Below are 16,622 nucleotides of genomic sequence, written 5' to 3'. Positions count from 1 at the left end.
AGAGCAGTTTGGTGATGAACAATGCCTTTTCCAGCATGATGGAGCACCTTGCCATTAAGCAAAGGTGATAACTAACTGGCTCAGGGAACAAAACGTAGAGATTTTGGGTCCATGGCCTGGAAACTATTTATTATCTATCCATTGTCAGAAACCAAAAATGTGTAAATAATAATGCCATTTATTCAGTTGCTAAATAATATAAGTTTAATTTCTGATAGATTTATTTGCACTGTAATGTTTTTTTTTAAAACAGGAGAGAATTAAAAAAAAGAAAGAAAACAGTATCAACTCGACTCAAACCTTCAAACTCGGCTTTTGTTTCTTCGGTTCTGACTCCGGCCATGTGGTACTGCTGGCTGACGGACTGGGCCAGCATCCCCTCCAGCCTCTCCAGGGTGGCCTGGCCCTCCTGCGTGAGCGCCGACAAACCCTCGTCACACGTGTAGAAGGTCGGGATGTCAGCATGGCCGTGCTCTGAGTGCATGAACAAACATGGAGAATCAATCTATCCTGGATCAAGAGTTGTTTTGGCAGGTTTTGGGTTTTTATAAAGCTACAATCAGACATAATGATTTTAGCCTCTAAGAACTTTAATATGTGCATTTGAAATATTTTTCTTCCTGAATTATTGACTTCAGGACAAGAGGCAACGTCACACTGTGTGTGAGAGAGCAGTCAGTGTAATAAAGGGTTTATGAAATGAGTACATTTTACATTTTAAGATTTTTTTTTTTACTTTATTTAATAGAGACTACAGCATTTAACACAAGCAGCATTAGTAAAACTGCAGTTTGTTCCTATTTCTTAAAGCAGTTGCCACTGCTTTAAGAAGCAATTTAACATGGCTCTGAAGCTTTAAAATAGCTCTTAATCCCTTTGACTAAAATTATAAAGAGCCAACTAATGTTTTAAAATGCAGAAATAATTTTAAAAAAATGCAGTTTTATGGTATTAATTCCTCTTTTGCCATTGAAAATTTGCATTTGCTGCAAAAACACAAAATCCTACCAAGTTTTTCTAGAACCTTTAAACTGATCTTAGACCATTATTGCAACATTTTGAACGTTGTGTTATTGTGTGATAAACTTTACACATCTTACCTGCCTCTGCAAAAAAAAACCAGTCCACGGAGAGATGAAAAACAAAAAGAAATGGTGGAGAGTTAGTGTTATTTATGTAATTCAGGGATAATTATGATGAGCTACTGAGCAAAACAGCAGTTCAAGAAACATTTTGAAAGAAAAATACAATATTAGAATATTATAGTCAAAAACACTAACTATATAAACATATTGATTCAATAACCGACATTTTTTAAGAAAAACACGTCAACAATTCCATCTTGGTGAAAAATACTAAAAAAATGTTACAAGTTAAACACACAAATGAAGGAAATTAAGCTTTTAATTCCTGCTTCCAAGTACTTTAGTAGAATCTTTTCTTTTATGGCTATTACATTTTCACACCGTTTAAAATGGACGGTCACAACAGTAATATTCACTGTCATGTTTTAAATTTTGAAATATTAAACAAAAACTGAGTACCAGGTGAGGTTACTGGCAAAAATGAATTGAATGAACGTGGGAATCATGCTGCATCAAAGCAAAGTGTGCACAGTTGTCCCTTGGTCAATTCAATTCCAGCTGCTGAGACACTAACCTCTGAATTAGGAGGCAAGAATATGAAAATACGGACCGATGTAAATGTTGTTGTTATTACTGTTAATAGTGACACAATGAACTTAAAAGACCTTCAGAAAGGCTGATTGAAAGCTCTTTAAAAGGGGACCTATTATGCAAAATTCACGTTTTGTGCGTTTTTATACTTCCGTTTGGATCTCGCGATTAAAAGAAAGAAAACTCAACGTTAATGTTTTTAATCAGTTTCACCTTGGGAATCGATAAAGTATATTCTATTCTATTTTTGGTGTCTGGAAAATGAGCCATTTCAAAAACCTTTGGAATGTTGAGTCACATTGTGCCGTTACCTAGCAACCCCAGCCAGCCTAACCCGTTACCTAGCAACCTAAGCACGATAGGTCACCTTTAATTATTACAAGGAAGTCTGGAACCTTGGAAGGTTCCAGACTTCCATATTATACATATTAAAATCACAGGTCAGTTTTACGCTGTGTTGTTGATTTTTTTTCCCTCACCAGCTTCTTCCACGTCGTACTCCTCTCCCTCAAAGTCATTATCAGAGTCTTCGTCGTCCGGGTCGGGATGAAGAGCCTGGCATTCACACATGGCTGAGAACATGGACTCCACTGCATGGAAAAGATCATACCATCAACCTGAGGCATCACTGAGGCAGCACTACTCCACTGCTGTCACTTACTTCAAACACAAAACAGTCTTTTTTGTTTAAAACAAGAAAAAAAAACTAAGGATGCAAAGATGTAAAAGTAAAAAAAAAAGAAGAAAAACAGTGGGTGCTTTATTAATTCTTTATTATGTTTTTATTAAGCAGGATAACTCTTGATGACTATAATATTGATGATCTAAGCTTTTGTCAGATCCATGGGTTGATATCTTATTCTTTCATAAAACCATGATTTTAAAAAAAGTACACCCTCCTTCAATATAGAGCAGTGGTGTCCAAACTTTTTGCCCCACAGGCCAAAAAGAAAAAGTTGAGTACTCAGGGCGGCCATTGGCTAAAGCAGGGTATGCTGCACCTGACAACAGGTAATACATCTGATAGAATATCCAATATGTAGAATATTCACTGAACTCCGATCCAGAACCGCACAGAATTCTGGGAGATGTACACAGAGCAAAGACTTTAACCACTCAACTGCTAACAGCTAAAGCTTAGTTCACACGGCACCATTTTTCCCTTACGACAATCTTAGAACTTTGGTTACCTAGCAACTCACTAATTCTTTGGTTACCTAGCAACAACCTGTTGCTAGGTAACCAGCAACAGGTTACTTAAACTGCTGCTGTGCAAGTGCACAGCAGCAGTTTAAGGTTTCGCCACCATGCCTCATAACTGTTTAAAAATAAAAAGCAACGGCGTGGGGTGAAAACTGGATAAAACAGGAAAGCTCAAGCCACCAGTTTGGCAGCATTTCAGATACTTAAAGCACAAAAACTAATCAATAATTATCAATATCAAAACAATATAAGCTGAAAGTCAATTACCACAGTGTGGTCACTCACATGACGTCTTGTCGGTCGGCACAAACCGAATCTCTGTAATCATCCCTTCATCATCGTCATCATCCCCGTCGCTGCTGCCGCCGCCGTCGTCACCGGCTTCATCACCAGCTCCTTTCTCGGCCATTTCCGCCTCATTCTCATCTGTGAACATCAAACCAGTGACTCCAAACATTTTCTCAGAAGGTGACAGAAACATTCACTATTATAAAAACAGGTATTTCAAACAAACTTCCCCCTTACCGCTGAGCTTTCCGTTCACCATGACGTACAGGTGTTCCTGGGGGTAAGCGCTCACGTCCCTGGAGATGGCATGGAGACCGATGGAGGGGTACTCCAGAGAGAAACCCAAACCTGATCCATCAAACCACGACAAGCGCCTGACAGAAAAAAAAAAAAGAAAACACACAACGTACAGGTGTGGATTTGTGCAAAACTCCTCAATCACTCAAGTTTATTTGAATAGCACATTTCAGCAACAAGGCAGTTCGAAGTGCTTTATTTACATCACAACACAAAAATGCAAAGTCACAGTGGACACAGTAAACAACTGAAACATTACATTTTGTCAAGTGCCATCGCTACACATCCTGATACTTTAATATACGTTTGTACACTTTTCATTTTAAGATAAACTTTTCCTGCGCCACACGTTGGAGATAAATACAATACAAACCACAAAAGACTATTTCAATTCACTTAATGCTGGACAATAAATCAATAAGTATCGAGATAAACACATAACCAATATCGACAGGAAATAAAAGCTTTAAATATTGTACTCTATGTGTAATTAATCTCTAGAAAATGACGGTTTATGTTCCGAGATTACTGGCAAGAAGTATAGCACTTGTACGCAATATTCTAACGTTTTTAGATGTAATCGTTATAAACAGCGTGTGTGGTATGACGTAACAGAAACAAAATAAACATTGGTAATCATGCCATTAAAACCAATTATGACGGTCCCCGCAATATATTATATTACATATTTATCTACTTTATTTGTATACATTTACCCATTTTCTACAATAAATGTTATGAAAACCCCGACCTGCTGCCACAGATGAAAACAAGCGCCATGTGCATCACTTACGTTTCGGCGACGTACAGCGTGCCGCAGCCCAGCCTCTGCCCGTCCAGCACCGCCGTGGTGGCGGCTTGCTCGTGCCGCACTCCCTCGGTGGGAGGGTGGATGTTTTTCAGGAGAACCATTGTCCGTGTAACAGTAAAGTCGTCCTCAACGTCGAATCTGTACCGAACAAGTAGCTGTGTGTCCTACTTCGTGTCGCAAATCTGGCTAATTTATCCCGAGATAACTTCTCGGTAATTGCGTGACGGCGAGCAACGGGAGGAGATAAACCGTAGCCGCTCTCTGCCTTTCTCCTCCCGGATAAACTAACCCAGAATGAGTCGTCTGGAGAACTATCACAGGAACTGATAAACAGGAAAGTTGTGCTGTTAGTTAGCTAACTGCTGTCCCTGTTGCTTAGCTGCATCGGCCTACGTCGAGCTGAAATAACGCGGCTTGTTCCATAAGTAACGTATGATACGCTAAAAAGAAATCACGTGTCGCACGCTAGCCCAACGGTTGGAGGCACAGACGTTCGTACGTTACTTCGAAATTCACGTACATGTTTCTACGTAGTTAGGCAGTTTAATTTTTAATGAGTTTCAGGCGCCCTCCAGCGGTTATAGTGCGCAAACTAACAAGACTCAAAAATACCTTGGCAATTTTTTATTTTATTTACGTATATATGAATATATAAAACATTCGCTGTATGTGCAGTTGTGCTAATTACATACAATATGTAGAAAATATATCTATAATTATTAATGGGTGTCTATAATTTCTAAAATATACAACAAATGTGAAATTCATCAACTGAAATTTGAACTGGTTAAGCACTTTTCACCATATAAATATTTTAATATTGATTAAATTATTTCAAATTTTGGTGTGCTACAGTACACCAAGAAGTATCAAAATGCATTTTTAGTTTTTTCTGTATTTTTAATTAAATCTAAATTACCTTTAATTAAAGTCCAAATGCATTTTCTTAATGACTTAAGATAATCACATCATAAAATAAACACATAATAACATATTATTAGACAAAGGCATATCATTTTAAACTGAAATGTGCATTAAAAAAACTAATGTGACAGATTTTAGATGTGATCATAAATCAGGCAAAATTATGAACGCAGACAAAAAATAAATTGCATTTCAACGTTCGGCTTTAAAATCTAGCATCCTGACATTTTACTGTTTACAATAAAACTATCTTATATTATAACAGAACTTCTATGTAAATGCCCCGAGGGCTTATGACCAATTTTAGGAAATGATATGCAAATTTTAAAATTATTAATTGCCTTAATAAACTTTTAAAGACTTTAAACTTTTCAGATTTTTTCACATTGTAATGACAAACTTTAATGTATTTCATTATGAATTTATCTAAAAGAGCATAATAATAATAATAATAATAATAATAATAATAATAATAATAATAATAATAATAATAATAATAAAACAATGTTTGGTAACTGCAGAGGGAGAAAATGCAAACATGCAGAAAAAGTTGAACCCAAAACCTTATTGGTGCAAACTGTCTTATGAAAATGTATACATTTCTGGGTCAAATTCTTTTCTGTTTTTTGTTTTTAAGAACTACCAATATTTTGTAGGCAGCCATTATTTTTCTGCTCTGATTTAATTATTCTCAGGGACCAAACGAGGTTTAGTGCACACCGACACGAATGAAAACTCAATAAATAAATGTGTAAAAACACTCTCTTGAGCTGTTCACATTTTTGTGCTGCGTTCAACAGTACGATCTCCATCAGTTTCCTCTCTAAAGCTTCGTGATGAATCTGTTTTATCCGCTCGCCGCTCTTCATCCTCCTCCTCCACCTCAGCGGGGATCCTTCCTGGATCTTCATCTCTGTTGGAGGCATCCTCAGTCGCTCCAGGATTCTCATAGCAGCCTTCCTCGCAGATTGAGGAAGAGGAAGAAGAGGTGGCGGTGGCAGTGGGCGTCGGCACAGCATTGAAGACGATGAAGCCGAGGAGGATGACCACAAGAGAGATCAGGTAGAGTCCAGAGAACTGAGCAAAAAATTGATATTTTTACAGAGGCAGAGGAAACAATGATGCAGAAAAATATAGAAATAGTGAAATAATGAAGATAGAAGCAAAAATGGCAAACAGATACAGTTACATGCAGCAACAATCATTAAAAAAACAAAGTGTATTCTGTCTTAAATAGCGTTTCCCACGTCAGGACAATGATCTGGTCTTTGTCAGGTTATAAACATTTATATATAACATCCAGTGCACAAACACTGTCATTATTTATTGAACAAAAATAAAGTCAAGCCTACAATTCAACGTCACTTTTACAGTTGCACATTTCCTTGGGTCTGGAGTAGATTTTCTAATAACTTCATAATATTTATGTTGACATTTTTACAATATTTTAAAAAATTTTTCAATTCTTTATTCTGTTTTTATATATTTTATGTTTTATCTTTGCCTGCTTGCTTTGATGGCCTGTCACTATTTGCTGCTGCTGTTGCACAGAAACCGCCCCATTGTGGGACAATAAAGGAATTTCTATTCGTTTCTATTTACCAACCTGCAAACTGGAGATGCACCAATCCGATATTAATATCAATATTGATCCCGATACCGAAAATAAATTCTAGATCGGGAATCGGTGACAATGTGCCCAATCCATGAAGGCAGATTTATTCAGTCTAATTCTATGCTTTATTGTTTATAGAATTACTGAACCATTTGAAAGAAGGTTTGTGGAACTTTATTTTTACATGTTTGACCAAAATAGCCAACTGTTTTTGTCAGTTTTATTTATTTTACATTTTCTGTTATAACTGCACTGACTGAACTAATTAAAGTTGTTTTTCCATGTTTTACCAAACTAGAGAAGATATTGGTGTATTTAAGTGTGTTGTACTGGTGCATAGATATCAGTTAAATTTGTAATTCAGTACGTTTATGAATAAAAAAAGAAACGCATTAAGTCAATTCAGCGATGTTTCTCTGTATCGGATCTGTATCGGCTCATACGACTTCTCAGATATCGGTATTGGAGGAAAAAAACACGCAAACATGACAGTGAAATGGTGGAATTGATATTTTCTTTATATATTTATTGATAGATTGAAATATATTCTCTTATGGGACGTTCAGAAAGTTTACCTGATTGAGCAAAACCAATGTGGGTTTTTGGATTCAACAAATCAAAATGACCCTAAAACAGTTGAAAAACCCCAGACAGTTTTTTGGCTGTTGATCAGTTTTGTCTTTAGCAGATTGATTTCTCACACATTATGTTATCAAGCATGTATGTCAGAGTAACGTTCTGATCTATGATATATGATCAGTTAATTACGTGCTTTATTTATTCAGACCTGCCTGCTATTTCTCATTTTAAGTAATTCTTAAGGAAAACAAGGGCGAATTTTGTTTTTAAGAAATGAGTTTTGAGTCTTATTTTCTGTTGTGGCGTGTGCAGAGAGTCCTTTCTGAAGACAGATGCGATTGCAGGTTAACCTTGGTCATTATTCATTAACACTGCAGAATCTTGATAGGACTCTGCAGGTCACTGCAACCCAGAGAGCGGTGAGGAACAAAGCATGCTGCTGAATTAAAACACTTTGATTCAGACTTAATCTGCTTCCAATGTGAGCCAAAATTCACAATAAATGGCACAAAAAGGCAATTCACGTTGTCAGTTTACTGCTAAACATCCTGCAGGGCAGTCATTGTTTTCTTATTCCACAGCTCTTGTGGTTCCAAGGGGCCGGGTGGAACCGGTCGCAAGTTCTAATGCAAACACGGTCGAAACCGGTCCGTTCCGTACCGTTCCAGTGCGAAAACGCCTTAAGTGACACCAAAACTGAAGATGATACAGCTGGATCAAAAAACGACGAAGTAAGTTAGGTAATGAGTAACTGAAATTAACTGTTTATAGGAAATACGAGCCAAACACAAACAGATCCCGTAGGATCTGTTTGCAATCATATTTTTATGTAGCAATCATAAAAATATGATTGCTACAGTTTTAATGGTAGCTTCAAAGTTTCATTTAATTTTAAATGAATTTCTAAACATTTTATTTTTACACAATGCTTTGGTAAATATATTTTTTGAAAGCTTTCTCACTCTTTGTCACTTTAAAAAAGTAAATTTTATGTGGTAGACCAAAACACACCAAATACAGTTGTAAAGTGGGAGGAAACAAATACATTGTGTCATTATTTGTTCCCTGCAAAAACGCAAAATTTTACCAAGTATTTTTGGTAAGAAATAAGTTGAAAGAAGACAAAACTAAGTCAAGAGGAACTTTTCAGCAAGATACAGGAGTTTGTTTTAAGTAAATAATTTCTTAATATTGTTTAAAAAAATGCAAGGTCCATTGGCAGATTATTTAACCGATAACATGGGGAAAAAAGTCTTGTTAAAGGTGAAATAATCAGCCAGTGGAACAAATAATTTTTCCTCAATAGTGAGGAATTATTCTCCTGTATGTTGGTGAAAAGTTACTTTTTAATTAGCTTTGTTTTCTTTCTGGTATACTAAGATATTTGAATTAGAAAGTAAACCAAACTACTTGGTAAGATTTTGTGCTTTCGTCTGGACTTCTAGTTGCATCATTGTTTTTTGATTTTGATCATTTCTTTGTTTATTTTGCTCTTAGTTCTTAGATTTGGTTCTTATTTTATTGCATCTCATTGTGATTTCCTTAGATTTCGAGTTATCTTCTACTTTCTGTTGATCTGTCTTACAAACTCCCCCCAAAACAGTTTGCGATTCTAACAAATAAGAAGCTCTGTCTTTCAACTGTTCAAAAAACAAAAAACGGAGCCTTCTTTTCCTCTCTTTTTTCTGATCAAATCAACTCTGAAAATGAAAAATGTTGCTCACGTTGTACTGGAAGAGGAAGATCCCGCAGAAGAGGCTGAAGAGGTCGGCAGTGAGCAGTGAGAGATTGACGGAGGTGGCGCTGCTCATCTTCATCACTATGGGCATGAAGCTGTACAGAGCGTACATGCACAGAGCATATGCAGCAAGCAGAAGCCCTGGGAGGAGAGAAGAGCAACGGTACGTTCAGATAAAAACAGCGAAAACCTGACAAAGTGACTTAGGTTGTAGCATGTGGTTATTATAAAACAAAAGGTTGGTGTGTGAAACATTTCTACAAAACAATATTGACGTTTTTGTAATTTTTTGCCAGACTTTAGCTTTTTTTCTTACATTTTACTTTTGTAAAAAAAAAAAATGTAAAAAAGGTGCTGGAGTGAGAGAGGTCTGGAAAGTTGCTAAATATAGCAACAAAGTCGTTAAGTTGGTAACAGTGCTTTCCAGCAGCAGAAATCTTACAGAAACTGACCAAAATCATTTTTTAAAGTGGTGGCTGCTTTAAAACGTTGAACAAGAAAAAAAAAAGAAGTGACAGGTACAATCTTTTATCTCATGACCTGTTTCATAATTTTTTTGAGTGACAAATTTATCAACACTTATTCCTCTCTGCTTATAAACATCACTGAAAAAACACTACAGTTAGTTATTATAACACTATAATTTATGCTAATGCTCTTGTTTTGAAATGTAGCCGGAAGTCTGTGTAAAGCGAGGCGGAAATAGAAGCTAATGTCGGACCGGCTAACACAATCTGTCTGCCGTTGTTTTATCTAAATGGTTAATACGTCTCTAATACACTCGCTTTAACAGCAAATTTGTGAAACTAAACAGATAAATAAAAGGCCGATGCCAGAGAAGTAAGCTAGCTATATTTAGAAACAGTCAAAAGGTAATTAATTAACGTGTCGTCATGCCCAAGATACTCCTCTGCGTATCTTGGCTCCGCCCGCTTTGGTCGAAGTTTTTACACTTTTAACATTAAAAGTTATTCTGTGTAAAATGAATACTAACCAACTTGCCAGCTCCAGATAATATTGGACAACTCATTACGCTCCAGGATGACCCTGCACGGAGGGGGAAAAAAGAGGTCAAACAGCCAAAAGGCTAAATAGGATGTTAAGTAATTCATGCTGCTGATGACGGCTCACATCTGGACGGTGCTAATGATGGTCCCAAACAGGCCAATCATCCCCAGGAACTCCACTCTGCTCAGGTTCTTTACTGTGTACTCCTGAGACACATTGGACACCGCGTACAAAGCAGCACTGAGCAGAACCAAACCGTCTCCTAATAAGATGTTGGAGGCTGCAGAAAGAGGGGAAACAACTTTAAGAAGACCAGGATCCAGTTTTGATGCTAATGAGGACCCAGATGCAGAGACGAGCTAGAGAGGAACATGGTGAACAATGAAGTTTTTTAAATTAAACCCAGGAGATTGGAACAGATTGGCAGGAAAGCAAAGGATAAAACATCAGAGTAACTTAGCCAAGTAGAATAAATGAGTATGAGGCGTTGATTGTAAAGCTACACAGTCAAAAATTAACAACACTAATTTGGGTTCTTTAGCCTGAGATAAGAGGAAACAAATGGGAATTATCAGAGTTTCAATTAAAAATATTTAAGTACCTACCTTCAAATTAAATATTTAGCTAACTAAATATGATCTGATTGAGCTAAATACTTAGTTTGACGCTAAACAATTAGCTTGTGAAATATTTAGATTCGGGCTGCACAGTGGCGCAGTTGGTAGAGCTGTTGCCTTGCAGCAAGAAGGTTCTGGGTTCGATTCCCGGCCCCGGTCTTTCTGCATGGAGTTTGCATGTTCTCCCTGTGCATGCGTGGGTTTTCTCCGGGTACTCCGGTTTCCTCCCACAGTCCAAAAACATGACTGTTAGGTTAATTGGCCTCTCCAAATTGCCCCTAGGTGTGACTGTGTGTGTGGATGGTTGTTTGTCCTGTGTGTCTCTGTGTTGCCCTGCGACAGACTGGCGACCTGTCCAGGGAGACCCCGCCTCTCGCCTGGAACGTTAGCTGGAGATGGGCACCAGCAACCCTCCCGACTCCACTGAGGGACAAGGGTGCAAGAAAATGGATGAATATTTAGATTCAGACTTAGCTTAGATAGCAAGCTAAGTAATATGATATGGTAATATGGTTTGAAGCTAAATATTTAGCTTGTTCACCAAATATTTGGTTTGAATCTATATATTTAGCTTGGTAGCTAAGTATTTAGTTTGCAGTTGCATGTTTAATTTGCTAACTAAATAATTGATTTGAAGCTAAATATTTACCTTGCTGGCTAAAAAGTTGGCTTTAAGCTACATATTTTTCTCGTACACTACATATTTGGTTTGAATCTATAAATTTAGCTTGGTAGGTAAATGATTGCTACTACATATTTAGCTTTTAAATTAAATATTTTGTTTGAAGCTACATATATATTAGCTTACTATCCAAATAAGTGGCTTCAGACTAAATATTTGGCTTGTTATCTAAATACTTAGTTTAACTACATATTTAGCTTGATAACTAAAAAATTGGTTTGAAGCTAAATATTTAGCCTGCTAATTAAATATTTAATTTTAAACTGTTACATTTATAAATGAATGGATAATATGGTGAAAATATAATTTTTTCTCTCTTATGAAAGGCTAAGTAACACAAATTATTGCTGTCAGTAAATTGACTTCACCAAACTAAACTTAAAATCCAAACCATCTCATCAAATACTTTGTCTCTATTTATACAAAACCAACAAAAATGGAGTCCAAAAAACTGAGTACAACCACAACTTTTATCCAAAAACTGGGTTCAGACATCACAGGAGTTCTTACTGGAGCCCTGGTCTCTTCCAGCCAGCAGGTCGGCGCCCACCATGGCCCCGACTCCCAGCAGACAGAGGCAGACGGCCACATAGTGGGTCAGTCTGTACCGGGTCTTCAGGATCCACCAGGACAGAATCATTAGGACCGGGATAATAAAGCAGTCCAGCAACTGGGGCACAGAACACAAGGAAACTGACTTATGATGAAAAACAATTAAACACAGACACAGTAGAAAGACAACACACCCTTCAGGAAATGATAAAAATGATTTTGTCATTAAAAGTTATTTAAAGCTGCAGGATGTGACTTTTATAAAAAAAATATCTTCTTTACATATTTGTTAAAACTGTCACCATGTTGCGACAGTTTGTTATGAGACAGATAATCTGTGAAGCGATCGCTCTCCTCCACCTCCTCCCTGGGCTGCTATTACCGAAAATCACAGATTCTGACCAAAAACAACCAATCAGAACCAGGAGGAGGGGCTTAGCGCTGTCAATCACTTCATGTAAGCCCTACTAAATGTGCTATTGGTGGAGACACAACTTACAGTTAGCCACTGTTATTGGTGGCTATGCTAACTAGCATTAGCATTTATGACATGCTGTGCTAGCTGCAGCGTAGCAGAGAACAATTCAAACTTAAAAATATTTTATTGATCCCAAAGGAAATTAGATAATAATAGATCACATGGAGGGGTGATTGACAGCGTTAAGACCCGCCTCCTGCCTCTGATTGGCTGTTTCTAATTAGCACTGGGAGAAGGCAGAGGAGCTCTTTTTTTCACAGATTATCTGTCTCATATCAAACTGTCACAACATAGAGACAGTTTAAACAAATTTGTAAAAAAAAAAAAAACATTTATAAAAGTTACATACTGCAGCTTTAAATCAGTTAAAGCAAATGAAGAATAACTGAAAAAGATATTTGCCATCAGATTTAAAGACAAGAAACAAAAAGACAAACTACATAAAAGGAGAGCATTTCACTCAATAAAAATATTTATTTTTGTCTGTAAGAAATAAAACATTTCTTATTGAAGCGGCAGACCCCATGGTGTACTGACCTGGACGCTGGTGAGGGTGGTGTACTGATAGGCTTTGACCACGGTGTAGTTGGCCTCCACATCCACCAGACCCAGCAGTAAGTACCTCCACCATCTTCTCTTAAGGATCTGCAAGATATTTCCATCCCCTGCGTTTTAAAGGGGATCACCCCGGAGTTTCAGTATTCACATGTTTGTTTCTTCACCAAGCAGGAGGACAGTTCATCAAAAATAAGTTGATCAGATGAAATGTGTGCAGTAATTCTGCAGAATCTAGTCTTAAAACTCAAATCTAGCAAATACATTTGGGATAAGCAAATCCTATAATATGGAAGAAATAATTATGGGATTATTTTTGCATGTCAGCAACAGAATTGACATTCACATAAAAATGTTTGGTTATTTATTTGAATTTTGACATAGATTGACAGAATTAGAATTTTGAGTTAAAGTCAAAATTCTGAGAAAGGAAACTTACAATTATGAGGAGAAAATCTGAGTCCTGAGAAAATTTTTGGGTTGAAACCCCCCCTCCATCCCCCTCCAGAATTGTGATGGAAGAAAAAATAAATTCTGACAAAAAAAATCTTAAAATACTGAGATTAGAGTCAGAATTCTAGTTTTGAGATTAAAGTCACAATTCTGAGACAAAAGTCGGAATTCTGAGAAAGATCGTAGAATTACAACATTAAAGAAGTGAGAATTGTGATTTTGAGATTAAAGTGAGAATTCTGAGAAAAAAACCAGAACTCTGAAAAAAAAATCAGAAGTCTGAGAAAAAATTCTGAGAAAAAATTCAGAATTCTGAGAAAAAAGTCTTAGAATACTAATATTAAAATCAGAATCTTGAGATTAAAGTCACAATTCTAAGGGAAAAAAATCTGAATTTGTGGAAAAAAGTTAGAATTTGGAAAAAAAAATTCAATTCTGATTTTGAGATTTTAGTCATAATTCTGAAATTAAAGTCAGAATTTTGAGATTTTAGAAAAAAAAATCTGTATTTTGTTTCCTTCCAGTGGCTCAAATCCTCATCTGTATAACATTTAAAATCTTGAGATAATCTGAAAGTGTGTCTGCCTGAATAAAATATGAAGCTGTTTGAGTTTAGCAGACATGCTTAGACACTGTTAGCTGTGGCGCTACCTCTCCTGCAGATCATCATGCTGGTGTAGGTGGCGCACAGCAGCGTGTAGTTCAGGAAGCTCTGCAGCATCGGCGTGTTCAGCTGAAACTCTGCGGCCAGGTACTGAGAGGAGACCGCGGTACCACAGATGAGCCCGGCCAGACCCTGACCCATCGCCAGCGTTTTGGCGAGCTGCCTGAGAAAAAGAAACATCACCGCCTGGTCAGAGACATTCACACGTTTACCATATGTGACTTAAATCTAGTGCAGATTATTAAAAAGATAATTTCACTGTAAAAACATAAAATGTTACCAAGTAGATTTGTCTTATTACGCTTAAAATTGGAGAAAACTAACTTAATAACTTTTCAGCACAATATAGAAGCCTAAGTAAACAATTCCTTAATGTTGATAAAGAAAAAACAACTATAAGTTTCACTGGCAGATTATTTCACTTAAAACAAGACATTTATCACCTGCTGTAAATGACATAATCTACAAGTTAAACTGGTAGTTTTTGGCTCACGTGTGACTTAATTTTGGAAAATACCCAGAAAATAATTAATTCAGAACAGAAAATAACAGTTAAATAAACAATTTATTAATTTCTCATCTGAAGAAAAATCATAAACACAAAAAAGAAAAGCCTATTGTAAATTCTGAAATACATGACATTTCATCAACTAAATTATTTCACTTATAACAAACATTTTGTGTTAACTTTCAGTAGCTTTTCAGCAAGATAGAGGAGATTCAATTAATTAATTTACATATAATGTTGGAATAAAGTAAAAATAATCTGCCCGTTGAAGTAGAACTTTTAATATTAATTATATTTTCCTGAAAAGTAACTTGTATGTTAGTCTTGTCTTATTTCTAGATGAAAATTCTTGTAATGAATTTGTGTTGTTGCAGCCTATTTCATTTATTTTAAACATTTAGTATTTTTGCCTTGATTGTTTTTTATTTTTAAAAGTGAAGATTAAAAAAGGAAATTGGAATGTTTTGAAGTTTGTTTGTTTTTTGCATGAATATGGATTAAAAATAGCTTTTCCAACGTCTCTTTTTGCTAAAATAACCACAAACATCCTTACAGAGTTACTGTTATATCCTGAAATCAGATTGTTTTTTTGTTTTGTTTACTCACCAAGTGAAAACCTCCTTTGGTTTGAACTCCCTGAGCCTCACCAGGAATCCCCCCCGCTGGTCCTCGGAGCGCCCGTCTTCACCGGGTTGTTTGGCAGCCATGTTGTCTCTCTGCAGCTCATCAAACTCCTCACAGCTTCAGCTGCTGCTGCTGAGTTTTTAAAAAATCTTTTCCTCTCTTTGTTTCAGAGCTGAATGATTAACTGTCTGAGCGGTCAAAGATCATTCCTTTACTTATCTGTGCTTTTAAAAAGCACGCAGGACACAATCAGCGCATGAGATAAGAGTTAATTACAGAGTTTTATTTAATGGGAATAAAACTTTTACTTTGATAAATGTGAGATAATTTAAAGAAGTAATCATTGTGTTTCCTCTTGTTATAACTGCTTATAATATCAAGAATTTTATGTATTCTTTGTTAATTAATCCATATCATTAAAACAGAAAAAACATGTAAATATCACAAACAATCACAAAACAAAGGATTTTCTTTCTAGAGCAATTGTATTTATAAAAATGAATGAGTAAATTATTTAAGTGTCTATCATTACTATGTCCCTGAATGTGAATGTTTTGTTTTTCGTAGCTGCAATTTATTTATTTGAACCATCTAAATCTATCTTTATGACTTCATCCCTGATTATTTTTTTGTAGTTTTAATGTCCTCTTATCGTGTATGTCATAATAATAAAAATACTATGATAAATTTCTTTTTATCGCTCATTAGAATAACCACAAGGTTAACAAAAGTGTTTTTTTAATGGGTAAAAATAAAATAAACACATAAAGCACAATGAATAAAACAGATTTAGAATAATATTCAACCCAACAAGAACAACATGCTGTATATTGTATAATAGCAGTAAAGGGGTTAAATTAAATTAACAATGTAACAGAGCCATGTTTATGTATATTTTTAATTATTTCACTGGAGAATGTTGGCATCTTTTAGAGCTTACTTCCATTTTGTTTATTTTTTTCTCAAATTTCTCTTAAGTAAAATTACAAATATAACGGTTACATTTGCTGGATTTGCTCTGTTGTTTATATAATTGGAAGATCTGCTTCATTCAAAATGGAAGAAAAAATGTGAATATTGTATTTATCAATAAAAACCAACAGAGCTGCAATTTAATAATGCTTTCTACTCATTTTGAGATATGTGATAATAAATGAGGATTAACTTTAGAGCTGCACATTTTGTTTTATTTGCTCTGCTATGTAATGTGTATAAATAAATGTTTCTGAACGTGTTTGCATCTTTTTTTAAAGATTTGCAGCTGATAACGTGGAAACATTAAACAATGATGGTTCAGAAAATAATCTAAAACCATTTAGTTGAAATTTTTATTCACATTTTAAATTTTAG

General features: G+C 35.8%; 2 protein-coding genes across 5 annotated transcripts in view; both read right to left on the bottom strand.

The window, feature by feature from the left end:
- The window catches only part of clns1a (chloride channel, nucleotide-sensitive, 1A), a 7,377-nt gene extending 2,663 nt beyond the window's left edge, over positions 1-4,714 (bottom strand). The window contains exons 1-6 of one of the 4 annotated variants that reach the window (XM_008426487.2): positions 4,258-4,713; positions 3,405-3,541; positions 3,165-3,305; positions 2,156-2,266; positions 1,101-1,106; positions 301-474 (exon numbers count right to left, since the gene is read on the bottom strand). In XM_008426487.2, coding sequence (XP_008424709.1) covers positions 301-474; positions 1,101-1,106; positions 2,156-2,266; positions 3,165-3,305; positions 3,405-3,541; positions 4,258-4,376 — 688 coding nt within the window. In that variant the 5' untranslated portion in view covers positions 4,377-4,713. Of the gene's footprint in view, positions 1-300; positions 475-1,100; positions 1,107-2,155; positions 2,267-3,164; positions 3,306-3,404; positions 3,542-4,257 lie in introns of all 4 variants that reach the window. The other 3 variants (XM_008426486.2, XM_008426489.2, XM_008426488.2) reach the window with 3 other exon arrangements.
- A 1,014-nt stretch (positions 4,715-5,728) lies between these two features.
- On the bottom strand, positions 5,729-15,901 carry LOC103475083 (solute carrier family 35 member F2-like). The gene is made up of 8 exons (XM_008426484.2): positions 15,255-15,901; positions 14,128-14,303; positions 13,006-13,133; positions 11,949-12,108; positions 10,263-10,419; positions 10,126-10,178; positions 9,118-9,272; positions 5,729-6,276 (listed from the first exon to the last, which is right to left on the bottom strand). Exons 1-8 carry the CDS (start codon positions 15,353-15,355, stop codon positions 5,974-5,976), a joined length of 1,233 nt encoding a protein of 410 aa, XP_008424706.1. The 5' UTR covers positions 15,356-15,901; the 3' UTR covers positions 5,729-5,973.
- Between the last annotated feature and the right edge of the window lie 721 nt (positions 15,902-16,622).

The sequence above is a fragment of the Poecilia reticulata genome, linkage group LG13 (assembly GCF_000633615.1).
Source record: "Poecilia reticulata strain Guanapo linkage group LG13, Guppy_female_1.0+MT, whole genome shotgun sequence".
Classification (NCBI taxonomy): domain Eukaryota; kingdom Metazoa; phylum Chordata; class Actinopteri; order Cyprinodontiformes; family Poeciliidae; genus Poecilia; species Poecilia reticulata.
The sequence above is the reverse complement of the archived record's forward strand: the minus strand, read 5'-3'. Positions and strand labels throughout refer to the sequence as shown.